At 43.6% G+C, this 13,694-nt stretch overlaps 1 protein-coding gene across 1 annotated transcript in view; it reads left to right on the forward strand.

Moving 5' to 3' along the window:
• Positions 1-13,694, forward strand: part of LOC149307492 (SMAD family member 6-like) — a 47,991-nt gene that overhangs the window by 14,143 nt on the left and 20,154 nt on the right. The window contains exon 3 of the mRNA XM_089539285.1: positions 2,800-2,877. Within this exon, the coding sequence (XP_089395411.1) occupies positions 2,800-2,877 (78 nt within the window). The remainder of the gene's footprint in view (positions 1-2,799; positions 2,878-13,694) is intronic.

The raw sequence follows: 13,694 nt of genomic DNA on the forward strand, positions 1-13,694 counted from the left end.
TTGACAGACTCTATGGTTCAGGCAAAGAGGCGAACAAATGAACACACAGCTAAGCTTGTTTCTATATCACAAAATGGCTTACTTCTTGACCAGTCACCAATACAAGTAGTCGAGATGCAATGTCCCTGTGCCACGCTCACATCTATCTTTCAAGGATATAAAAGGTTCTGCTAAAGTACAGAGAATGAAAGAGTGATGTTAAACTATACTTGTAGCAAAAGAAAGTTAAACCCTTGATATCTCAGGTATCTCTAGGTATTTGTCTTAAAATAGTGTTCTTTCAGGTGCAGTCATTTGGTTAAATGTAAGGGAAGTATATGCTATTCCCATTGCATTATTACAAATAGTCTAATAAAATAATTTCCACATAAAACATGGGATGTGTATGAATATAATATATGTGCTAAATCAGATAACGTTATTTAGATCAATGGAAAGAGTTCTGTAAAATGTTCCAGTTCTACGTTCTCCAGAAATCCCACAACACTGACAAAATTTTTCACGGAGGATTGGAAAATGCCAGAAAAAACACCAGCAGCAGAATTGGCTGGGAATGTGCTTTAGGTTTTGATCAAATGGCAGGGTTTCTTTAACATTCAACAGCACCTGGTAGGTAGGTAGGTGGGCTACAACCCATTTAAAAGGTGCATTTTCAAGCCTTGGTGTCTTCTAGGAAAAGCAGTCCATTATTTTTGGAGTGAAGAGAAGACTAAAATGCTCCTCATCCCAGTTGAATAGAATGTGATCCAGCCACATGCAATTCGCAGGGGTTTGGGCTTTTTGCAGGGCCTTCTCTGAAAAACTCTTAAACCTTGTGGTAAAAGGCTTTGTGGAGTAATTTGCAGAAATGCACATGATCACACTTTTTGGCTGTCAGTTTGCTTTGCATGCATTTGGATGGCTGTGAATTTTCAGCAGAGGGAGAGTGAATTGATGCAAATTTGTGCAATTAAGTGAAGGCTCTCGACACAAATGTGTGAAAATGCACACCAATTTGCATAGTGAACTTAGATGTAGACTAACCCCAGACTGGAGTTTGGTGGGATCAAGGGCCACAAAAACAGTCTTGAGAACCATGCTATTTTTGACTGAAATTGTGGCTGCATTTTCTACATTGAAAGCTTTTGAATGAGTTGCTCAGGAATGGAAGTTTGCTCTTTAAGGTTGGGATGTCTGGAAAGGAAAAGAAGACCCCCCTCCCCCAAAAAAGCCCAACCCAGAGTTGGTTGGTTTTGAAGCAATCTTTTTGAGTATATTTTTTAATTAAAAGGCTATTCCTGGTGGGGGGGGGACAGAAAGAGAGCAAAAAAGACCAACAAAAGACGTTAAACTTGTTAAAACAAAGTTTTCTTGGTTCCAGCAGAGGAGGAAGGAAGGAAGGAAACAAGAATAAACAGCTTCAAGAATTTTAATAGTGATAATTAAGTATAGTAACAACGAGTTGTTTGGAGGCTTAGCGTAACCTTATCCGAGGAGCTCCAAGTTGCTACTCGTTTGATCTGCTCAGCCTTGGTTATTTTTGAGGGCAGTTTGGATGTGTCAGGAAAGTGAACAAAGGGAAACCTCGTCTGCCAAGGGCCTCTTTGCTGGCAAAAGGGTCCCAGGTTCCAGCGCCAGGGTCACCGGTCAGGAAAGACCCCCTTCCCTGCCTCTGACTTCCAAATGGCATTGCCAGTCGGAATGGGAAGTCCTGGGAAGGATGGACCCGTGAACTGTTGTTGTTGTTGTTGTTGTTGTTGTGTGCCTCCAAGTTGTTTCCAACTTACGGCAACCCCAAGACAAACCTATCACAGGACTTGTTCACACGGGATGCAAAGTGGCCATATCCCGTGAATAAATGACGATTAAATCCCATGTATTTCCCCCAACAATGAGATTGTTTTCAGATGATATCACGCGACGTGGCCATTGTCCCGGCATTATCCCATGAATAAAGCGGCAAAATTGCGCCACTTTTCATTCACGGGGCTTGTACAGGGTTCTTAGTTGCTGGCGGGTGGGGATATTTTCATGTGTTTTTGCATTTTGCTGGGGGAGGATTTCCCTGTGGCTTGGAGGCAACAATTGCCTGGAAATTACACTGACTTTTTATTGGGGGGGGGGTTAGGAGCTTGCACACAGTCTGGGGCCCATATCATGCCAACGGGGGAGAGTTGAAGGGGAGAAATGCATTAATGTGTTAAATTGCTAGAAATGTACTCAAAACTTTGGCTACAACAGCACAAAAAGAGAAACGGAAGAATCAGCTTGTGAAGAAGGGTTTTCCCAAAACACGGCAGCTGGACAAATAAAACCCTTTTTAATAACGATGGTTTGTTCCACGAAAACGCCGGCGTGCATCTCTCGTTTCCCACCATATTGCGCCCGTGCCAGTTGTAAGCAGCATGGCGGGAGCGCTTTTCACAGATGCTTTCCTTAGTTTGTGATTCCCAGTTGCTGCCGTCTTAGGCTTCTTCTCCTTCTCCAGCATCTCCACCCCGTTCCTCTTTTATTGATTTCCCCCAAAGAAAGTGGGTGGGCTATACAACTTCCAGCATCTTGTGAAAAGCTGTCTGCCAGAAAAGGGTTTGGGTAATCCAAATGTGGGCTTCATTATTTCTGTTCAGGAAGGCAACATGTTCATGGATGGTGTGAGGAGAACACCCAGGCGTTTAGAAGGTTGTGTTCCGCTTGCTTGTGCGAATGCAAACCTGGGTTCAGAGCATGTCGCAACTTGCATTTCGTACTCAGGTTTTTTTTAAAAATGGGAAAATTAATGCTGTTCATTTAACCATTCCCCTTTCTCATCTTGCTTCCTAGATCTATCAGATTCAACATTGTCCTACACTGAAACGGAGGCTACGAACTCGCCCAATATCACTCCGGGAGAATTCTCAGGTTGGCAGACATTTTAATGTGTTGAATGCAAGTGGCAGCTTCCTCAAACTCTGCTCTTGAGAGGCTTGAGATAAAATTGCCAATCATGGAAATGGAAAACAGAGAGGAGATGGTCAATCATCTCAGATGAGCCTAGGTCCCAGAGCTTCAGGATTATACCAAACATCATGGCCTTGTTTGTATTGGAAAGCAGGCCAGAATCAAGGCAGGACTGTATCATAAAGAAAAAATTAGTTTGAACATGGATCTTGTAGCACCTTTGTGCAAAAGACATTGTAGCATGAGCTTTCATAGACCTGGTCTATGCCCTCAGATCCATGGAGTGAACTAGTGCCCAGGAAGTACCTCTGTAATCAGACTATATGAACAGCCATGGAAAGGCAAAACTTGTGGGAATGGTGATGAGGTGACCGGTTTTAACTATGGTGGTTGTCCCTCAAGTTTTCCATTTCTATGGCTATTCATACAATCTAATTATAAAGGTCCGTTCGTTCACTCCATGCATCTGAGGATGTAGACCAAGTCTACGAAAGCTTCTGCTACAACGTCTTTTGCTCAGTTAATCTCAAAAGTGCTACAAGCATATTGATATGTTCCAGACTAACATGGCTATATGCCTGTGAAAACGAGTTGTTTGGGATCTCATTATATGGGTTTTAAAACCATTACTAAGCCAGGGTTCTTTAGGAGGTGTCATGGCAGGTAAATTAGTTAAGATCAGTTGAAGCTTGCCTTATAAAAGTAGCCTCAGAGTAGGATTCTTGAAGCCCAAGCTTTATAAGAATTCCTTTTTGGACTTGACCTCTCAAATAGTTATGCTATCTGGAGAATCCTGGAGACAGTTGCAATCCAGTTAACTAGCTAACTTTTCCAAGTTCTTGTAAAAGTGCTTATGAAATAAAGAACTCACATCCATTTCTTGCTAGCTGACAGTTAAAAGATTCTCTTGCTCCATATTTCTGGCTTGGGGAAGGAAAAACCACATCAGTTTTCCTCCTCTTGGGACAGTGTCTCTCTGCTCTTTTCGGCGGCTGGTTGTTTCCTTCTCAGTCGTCTCTCCTGTTTTGCAGGACTTTGCTTGCCCAAGGGAGCCTTTGATAATCGCGTTCTCACACTCGCTGGGCTTTGTTATTTGTTGTGGAACCGCAGGTCTGGAGAGAGAGAGATTGCTCATTTGAAGCAATCCTGGCTGCGTTTTTTTCACAAAATAAAAATAAAGTGTGCATCACACAATGAGAGGTGTTTAAATTTAGCCTTGGCTGGCTCATTCAAAACAGCCAGGCTCATGCGGTTCGCTAAAGTCAGCTGGCGTGACTTCTTGGTGGTTTTCCCATTGTGTCCGGTGGTCATTTTCATTTAAGGATAGGCTTGGAAGAGGTAAAGGTAGCCGCTCATTTGCAGGAAATACGGTTTTTCTTACAGTTTGGCTGATGACAGCCAGAGCAGGAAAACCCATCGGCAGGAAAGCCTGCCTGACAAAATAATCCATCCTTTTACGTTCTGCTGAAGTTGTGGTCAGCAAGTGGTTATCCTTCAGGCTGGATCTCTGGCTGTGGATTTGGGTAAAATTGTGCATTTGCCTCTGTTGGGTTTCATTTTATTCCTTTCTACCCAATTTTCTAGTTTGTCTAGGTCCTTTTGAATTCTCTCCCTATCTTCCAATGGGTTAACCACCCCTCCTAGTTCTGCATCATCTGCAGACTTGATAAGGATTCCCTTTGCCATGTCATCTAAGTCCTTTATAAAAATGTTGAAGAGTAATGGCCTTAGGACAGGACCCTGAAGCACTCCACTCATTCCAGTGTAAAGCGTATTGTGACGATGACTCTCTGAGCATGTCTTTCCAGCCAGTTATTATGACAGTGTCCCTATCTGTTCTGTGTTTGACCAGTTTGTTAGTCAAAAGATGCAAGAAGTAGATGAACAGGAGGGAGATGTTTTTTGCAAGGCTGGACTGGAGAAGGCAGTTACTAGGGGACACACAAACACACTTTTCACACTCAACACCCCTTCCTCCCATGAAGGAGGTTGCTGCTTTTGGCCATATCAAAGGAAGGAAGGCATCTGCACACATCTTTGAAGGGAAGCCACACCAAAGTGGTTGGGACAAGGCATCTCTTAATGCACAAGTAACAAGTCCAGAGGAGGGTGACCAAAATGATGAACGGTCTGGAAACCACCAGCTGGGTATGTTTAGTCTGGAAAATAGAAGGTGAGTAGGGTGACATGGTAGCCATGTTTAAATATTTGAAGGGAGATCATGTTGAAGATGGAGCAGGCTTGTTTTCTGCTGCTCCAGAGACTAGGACATGGAGCAGTGGATGCAAACTTCAGGGGAAGACATTCCACCTAAAAACTAGGACGAACTTCTTGATGGTCAGAAGTGTTTGATGGTGGAAGGTGCTGCCTTGGAGGGTAGTGGAATCTTCTTCTTTGGAGGCTTTTAAACAGAGGCTGGATGGCCATCGGTTGGGAATGTTTGGATGGTGTCTTCCTGTATGGCAGAAGAGGTTGGAAAGAATGGCTTTTGGGGTCTCTTCCAGTCTATGATTCTGTTTTCTGAGATGCATGTTTATTTGGGGCCATGTGTATATTTCCTTCACAATCCCTGCCTCCCTGCACCCTCCATGCCCTGCCTCTTCATTTCAGGTTATTTGGCGTTTCAGTTTCAGATCACCAACAATTGTCAGGCCTTGGCTGAAGAGGCTTCTTGTCGAGCTAACTCTGTCTGTTGCCAAAAAATGACAACTTTGATCCAAAAAGAAAAAGGGATAGAGAGAGAGGGAGGAGGGAGAGAGAGAGAAAGACAACGTCTTAGAGGTTCTTTGATCAGATGTTTTCCCATTGAACTTTTTCCCCCTCGGCGGACTATTTTGCCGATGGGAAATTTTAAAGAAAGGGAGCATATTTCTTTCCCAGTTTGCTTAAAGTATAACAAAATCCTTCTGAGAATTTCTTCCTTATGGCTTTGGACTACTCTGCAAACCTGTAAAATCCGAGAGCGACAGCATGACTGAGCAGTTTTGTAGCTTGAAAAAAGAAAGGGGGACAGACAGGGTCAATACATTCCTTTCCTTGGTTTTTCATGCCACCTTTAACCCTTTTTGGGGCAAGGTGGCAAAAGTAACTTCTTGGGTTCCCAGAGCAGCTTGGTCTCTTTTCTTCCTCTTGACAGATAAAACTTTTTAACTTTCCTAACTTTTAGGTGGGAAAAGTGTGCGTCTCCAAAAGGGTAGGCCTGCTCTCCCCATTTCAGACAAAATCACAGACTTGAGTGGTTCCTCGAATGCATCCAGATGTATTGGGGTACTCTTACAGGTATCCCCAAAGTGTAAGATCCAATGACATTTGCATGCTTCATGGTTGAGCTGGCATTCCTTCAACATGGCGGCGTGGCATGCAGTTGTCTTACTCAAAGCCCAGGGTTTGGAAATAATACTAGTCACTACAAAAAATAGCAGTTACGTATAGCTAGTTACTTGCAAGCCATTGGTTACCTTACTTAATGCCAAGCTGAAGAGAGCCAACATGGTATTGTGGTTTGAGTGTTGGACCAAGACTCTGGAGACCAGAGTTTGAGTCCTGGGTCAACCATAAAACCCACTGGGTAGCCTTGAGCAAGTCACACTCTCTCAGCCTCAAGGGAAGGCAATGGCAAAGCTCCTCTGAACAAATCTTGCCAAGAAAACCCCATGATAGGTTCGCCTTAAGGTTGCCATAAGTTAGAAATGACTTGAAGGCACCTAACAACAACAACATTGCCAAGCTTTAGTGTGTTTTGAAAAAGGGGGACCAAGATGGTCAAAGGTCTGGAAACCAAGCCCAGTGAGGAACAACTGAGCAGGCTATGTATGTTTAGCTTGGAGAAGAGAAGACTGAGAGGTGGCATGGTGGACATCTCTAAATTTCCAGAAGGGTGTCATGTAGAAGGAGTATGGAGCTTGTTTTCTGCTGCTCCAGAGACTGAGACATGGAGCAATGGATGCAAACTAGAAGAAAAGAAATTCCACCTCACCATTAGGAAGAACGTCTTGAGTGTAAGAGCTTTTTGACAGTGGAATATGTTGCCTTGGAGGGTGATGGACCCCCCATCTTTGGAGGTCTTTCAACCAACATTGATGGGCATTTCCCAGGAGTGCTTTAGTTGTGTATTCCTGCATGGCCAAGGGCTGGATTTCCTGACCACTTGTGACCTCTTCCACCACTAAGATTCTATAATTATATGAATACAACTTAGTGGAAGCTAAGCTTAAAGGACCCAAAAGTAACCCATCTGGTTACTTATGAGAAAAAAGGGGAGTTGCTTTTTAAAAATTATAATAGTGATGGTTATTAATGAGTTAGGAGCGCAAGAAAGCTTTGAACTTCAACAGTAACAGATCCTTGTCTTTTTTTTTTTTTTACATTTCCGGTGATGGAGTTTAGCTCGGTTAGTCTGTTGCAGCGAAAACAACTTCAAAGAGTCCAGAGGCACCTGAAAGGCTAAAAGGGTTTTAGTTGGCACCCGCTTGAGTGGGTGGCAGCCCATTTCCTGACATACATGGAGCATTGCCTCGGTTGGCAGGCCTTGATACGAAACACGTTGGCGTGAGAGCGGGATGCAAAGGAATTAGGAATGCAAAAGGTGCAAATATCTGTGATTCGTTTAACAGTGCTGATTTAGGAGGCAATTGGGAGGCAGCAGTGCTCCATGCTTCCAACCAAATAGGATGCAGTCCACAAAAGCTTATGCCAGATAAACCTAGTGAGCCTTTAAGTTCTGCCAGACTCCTTCCTTAAAAGTACCGTTCCATCAACAAAGTGTGATGGAACAATAGAGAAGGACCTCAAATTGTGTCAAAGCCTTCAGGATAACTTTTGGTCTTACTTTATGCTTAAGTCCCATTATCTAGTCCCAAGCAGAGTCAGCCCATTGAATCAAGTGTTGAATGGTGGGTCAACATATTGGCAAATCCTATTGATTCAGTGGGTTTAATCTAGAGAACCGGCATGGTGTAGTGGTTTGAGTGATGGACTAGGACTCTGGAGACCAGGGTTTGAATCCTTGCTTGGCCATGAAGCCCACCTTGGACAAGTCACACTCTCTCAGCTTCAGAGGAAGGCAATGGCAAACCCTCCTCTGCAGAAACTTTCAAAAAAAACCTATCATAGGTTTCCATTTGGGTCACAGTAAGTTGGAAGCTACATCCTTCTCCTTGAAGAAAAGACCTAAATCTCAAAGCAAAAAATGGAAGTCAGCAGGTCTCTTCGTGCATCCAGCCTTTTCCATGCAAATGTTTATAAACTTCTTTATGGCTGCTGCCACACTGCAGAATTAATGCACTATGACACCACTTTAATTGCTGTGGCTCCATCCTAAGGAGTCGTGGGATTTCTAGTTTATTGTGGTGCCAGAACTCTCAGAGAAGGGGCTGCAAATATAGAATTCACTTCTGGCTATGTGGATAAAGCGTATACAGAACATACATTTTCTGTTTATACTTGGGTCCCATCCTTAAGATATCTCATTATGTACATATGTACAAATACAGGTATTCCAAAATCCCTCCAAAATCCCAAGCAAGTATTTTGGGTAAGGGAGACTACTTTTACTGTCTTTTAATGGTATTTTTCTGGCCTGATGTTACATAACACTGGTGTTTAATTGATGGCAACAGCGATACTGCGTTTTATGGTGGCACACATTTTACTTTGATGCTTTTATGGTATGTTTACCTTGTGAGCGTTTTTTTAATCTTAAAAGGCAGTCCAAGAATAATTAAACAAATTGCTTTAAAGCAAAAAGAAAAACAAATGATGGGCCATCAGCCACAAATCTATCTTTCACTTTACACATAATATTATTACAGAGTAATTCCTCTGATCACTCAGAGGCCGACTATACCTTAAGGCTGTGTGTATAGAGCAGTGGTTCCCAGCTTTTGGTCCTCCATTTGTTTTGGACTGCAGTTCCCAGAAGCCCCAGCCAACCAGGCCAACAATCAGGAATAGTGGGAGCTGAAGTCCAAATCACCTGGAGGGCCAAAGATTGGAAACCACTGGTATAAGGTGTATGTGAAACATACTGCATATGCCCTTAAGTTTTACCCTCTGCTTATCCATGGGTCATAGCAAAATCCACAATTTTGGCCCCCAAACCTGCCCTCGACTTATACATGAGGTCGACTTAGAGTCGAGTATATATATGGTAAATGATTTCCAAAGTGCACAAACTATGTTTCGTGCACAAAATTATTAAGAGGATTGTGTATAAAATTACCTTCAGGCTAGGTGTATACAAAACATAAATGAATGTCATGTTTAGACTTGGGTCCCATCTCCAAGATATCTCATTATGTATTATGCACATGCAAATATTCCAAAGTCCGAATAGATAAATCCAAAACCCAAAACACTTCTGGTCCCAAGCATTTTGGCTAAGGGAGACTCAGCCTGAATTCTCTTCTAAAGCTGTATTTATGGGGAAAATATTAGCTAGTTTGATTTGCGTTTCTGAAGATGGAAGGAGAAGCTGGCTGCTGGCTGTAGATTATTTACAGTGCCTGAAAATGAAGTCAGGAACTTAGGAGAAACTCTGGGTCCTTCTGGGAACCTGTTGAGAAAAGTTACAGTAAAGGAGGGATCTTCCTCCTTTCCTCTCCATCTCTTTTACGCTGCTCTGAAGACTGGGAGGCGTTTCTAACCTTTGCTTCCAAACTATGTGACCAAGGTTTTTCCACGGAAATAACTTATTAAATGTGCGGCGATTGAAGTCCGCCCCTTTTGGGATTCATCAAAGGTGCCTCCGTTCCTTGGCGACGATGCCAAATCCAAACTCAGCAATTTACTTTTTGGGGGGAGAAAGTTGCCAGTCTCAAACGGGGGGAAAGAAGGGGGGAAGGTCCTGTTTTGGAGAGCCGGAGGTGGGGCTGGTGGAAGAAAAATTAACAAAACTCAGAACCATCCCAAGACAAACTTAGGGAGAGAGGACTTTGGAAAAACATCCATAATTTCAAAGAGCTTCTGATGGCTGGATCCTGCCGCCTTGGAACAGTCAGTGTTTGTGTGGATTCAGCTCAGAGGAACGTGGCAACTACTGTTTCTGGTTAAGGCTTTGAAGTACTTTGGACTACGGCAAAAGGGTTCGGACTACTTGTTTGGAGCAGTGCTTCTTCTTTTTCTCTCCCCACTGCTCCCACTTTCTTTTTGCATGAAAGAGCAAAGTATTTGCATCAAGAAAATGAGTAGGGCCAGCCCTCCATAGTCACAGATTTTTTTCTTCATGGATTCAACCACCCATAGCTTGAAAATGCAATACTTTTGAAAAATATCAATTCCCAAAAGCAAACCTTGCTTTTGCCATTTTATATAAGGGATGTCGTGTTACTATGCCATTTGAGCACCCACAGATTTTGGCATCCATGGAGGGTCCTGGAAATAAACCCCAGTGGATACCGAGTGCCCACAGCATTTCCAAATTGTTAATCTGCAAATACCATGGATGGGTAAAAAGATGAGCAAATGGGTCCAAGAACAAATAAGGCCTCAACTTTTCCTAGAAGCCAAGAAAACAAAGTTAAGGCTCTTTTACATCAGCCCCATCATGAGAAGGCATGGCAATCCAATGGGTCCTAGGACAAATCGAGCCTGAACTCTCGCTAGAAACCAAGATGACAAAATTGAGGCTGTTGTACTTTGGCCACATCATGAGAAAAGATGATAGTGCTTGGAAATACAGAAAGCAGTAGGAAGAGAGGAAGATCACACACCAGATGGATAGATTCAGTCAAAGAGGACATGATCCTAAGGAAATTCATGGGGTCACCATAAGTCACCAGGTGACTTTGAAGGCACATGCACACAATATAACACAGGGCCTCAGTTTCCTAAAGGCATAGACCCTGTCTGACTTTGGAAACTGAGCAGGGTCAACCCTGGATTAGTGTTTGGATGGGAGACGGCCAACAAATCCCAGGTGCTGTAGGCTGTATTTCAGAGAAAGGAACTGGAAAAGCCACCTCTCAGGATTCCTTGCCTAAGAAAACCCTATGAAATTTATGGGGTTGCCATACGTAGACAGACGACTTGAAGACACATGCACACACATTTAGAGTTCTTAGCTACAAACCCCAGGATTTCCTAGGATATCGTAATTGTGGTTCAAGTGGAATAATAGCACTATAATTCTGTAGTGTGAATGCACCCCAGGAAAGCCTGTTTTTCCTCTTCCAATTTATTTTTGACATTCAAGGCATCACAGAGGTTCCCTGGAGGCCACAGAAGCCATCATGGGGGCCTTGCAGGGTCCATAGGCTACTGATTGACCACTTTCCCTTTATGCCTATTTGCCAAAATTTGGGAAGAGGCAGAACTGGAAGAAGGAGAGAGGAGCAGAGATAGGTGGATGGAGGAACATGCCTTTAAACATAGATGGGTGGCTGTGTTGGGTTTGGGGAGGCTCATTCTTTGCCTTTGGGAGCCACTGGGGACCCCAGGGACTGCCCAAAATCCCAAATCTGGAGGGGAATCCCCCAAAATAGAAGTAGCCACATATCCAATTTTGGTTTTGAAAATAAAAAAGCAGCTTGTGTTTTTAAGGTTAAACATTAAAGGGGCTCCTGTAACACATTTAAAAGATGGATTTTAAAACACGGGCTTTGAAGACCCCCCCTAAATTCCCACCCGACATCACCCCTGATCTCCGTAAGCTACAGTCACTTATGTAGTTACTTCAGATCTTTTCTTTTTTAAAAAGAAATCCTTTTGGTTCTCAAGGATTGGAGGATGATTGATCTAGAGGGAAAAAAGAGAGATGTAATACCTAAGGAGAGCATAACAAGGAGGGAGGTCTGGATTAACCTGTTCCAGATGAGGCCTTCCAGCTCCAAGGATGGCGGTGGTTTAACGGATGGAAATGTGTCGAATTGATGTTTGGCTTTTGTGTAACAACAAAAGTGCTTTGCATTGGAGTTGCCCCTTTTGGCTGACCTCCTTGCCGGCTTACAAAATCTTGGATCCAAAGGGCTGCAGCCCTTTCGTGTTTTGGAAATGAAATATTTCTTCATGGTGGCGCAGGGGAGAGCGGGAGGCAAGTATATTAAGACACGATTCCTCCAGCTCCTTTTCCTTGGTTTTGTTCAGAAGAAGAAACACAGAAATGAGTGTCATGCCTTATACTGAGTGAGGTCCAGAACTTGGAAAGATTTCTGTCTTGGACTAAAACTGCCAGAATCCCCCAGATGGCAATGAGAAATGGCATGTGTCCAAAATCTGTGGGTTGGGTTGGGTTGGATTGGGAGGTACATAGGTCCAGCTAACTGATATGGAGGCAGTCTTCTGGGCCAGATGGAGTGTTTGGTGGAGGTTTGGAGGGTCTGAAATAAGTGCAAATTTATAGTGCTGTATAAATAAAGCTTAATAATAATAATAATCTACACCGTAGGAGTAATTCAGCTTGACACTATTTTAACTGCCGTGGCTCCAAGCTACAGAATGCTGGGATTTGTACTTTTGTGATGCACCAGCAGCCTTTGGCAAAGAAGGCTAAAGACCTTGTAAAACTCCAAACTCCAGGACTCCATAGCATGAAGCTACATAATGCACGTAAACACAATCTTGTCACCCATTACTTCCCAGTTCTTGGTTCTTGTATTGCCTTCTTTGGTTGCAGACATGTCTTCCAGTTGGGTTCCCATTGATGTGGAAGCCTGCTGGATTCCCTTCTTGCCCTTGCCTTGCCTTGGGTAGCTTGTGAGTTGGGCGCCTCTCTGAAAATCATGCGCTTTGAAGTCCGTGGTGTTTTGGCACCACCCCGGTATATTAGACGCAGGGAATACGTGCCAAACCAAACAGTACCTGAGATGCTGAGGCAGATAGTGCAGGCCTCATTTGCATTGGGGAGATGACAGCCCAGGATAAAGATCGGCAACAATGGCGGCTCGCTGGCGGTAGCCGTTCCCTGCCTCTTTGTTCCTAGCTGGTTTTGCAGCCAGAAGAAGCCAAGGCAAGGCTCCCCTCCAGAGGTTTTCTGGGTTTTTGGGTTTTGAGCTTATTAAAGTCAGGGACACCACCACCTGCCCTGGATCCAGGCGCCCATCTCTGTAGCTGATGGTGGCCTTCCTTCTATCGCTTCATCTCTCTCTCTCTCTCTCTCTCTCTCTCTCTCTCTCTCTCTTTCTCTCTCTCTCTCTCTCATTTTCATAGTTGAGATTTGGATGTAAAAGGTTGATTTGGTGCCGCCACCAAGCTGGTCCTGGTAAGACGGTTACAGAAGGGCCTGAATCTTGTTTTTAGTCCCAAATAGAGTAGACTGTAGAATCAACATGGTTCGCGTAAGTGATGACTCTCCATTCAACAGTTGGTTCAAACCCTTGCTAGGATTACCATAATTGAGATGTCAACAGTTGTAACCACATTTCAAGAAGGAATACGGAATTTGACTATTGTTTGGCACGTGGTTGGACTGAGCTTGCAGGGGATGAGCATCTCTCATGTGTGGAGATATCCTCCTTAATATTTCCACCTGGACACATTTGTGAGGCAGTGCTCTTGATGGAGGCAGTGATGGTAGTGGTTTAGTGGCTTGGAGGCAAACAACATCTGTGAGAGAAGGAGGTAGTTGATTTGTCTTTGACCCTACATATCCTAGATTTAGCCCACTAGACATGGTTGACTCCAATATAATTGCCCAGAGAATGATGAATAGATAGATATCCTATGGATAGGTAATCCCTATGGAAATCTCTGGCATGATGGAAGGGCTATGCCCAGATGAACATTTGGAAGTTGGCTTCAGCATGTGATGTTGGGAGATCCTTGCCTAACAAGATGTTATAATG

Source organism: Sceloporus occidentalis, unplaced genomic scaffold (genome assembly GCF_023333645.1).
Source record: "Sceloporus occidentalis isolate IW3139 unplaced genomic scaffold, rSceOcc1.0.p SCAF_9, whole genome shotgun sequence".
Lineage (NCBI taxonomy): Eukaryota > Metazoa > Chordata > Lepidosauria > Squamata > Phrynosomatidae > Sceloporus > Sceloporus occidentalis.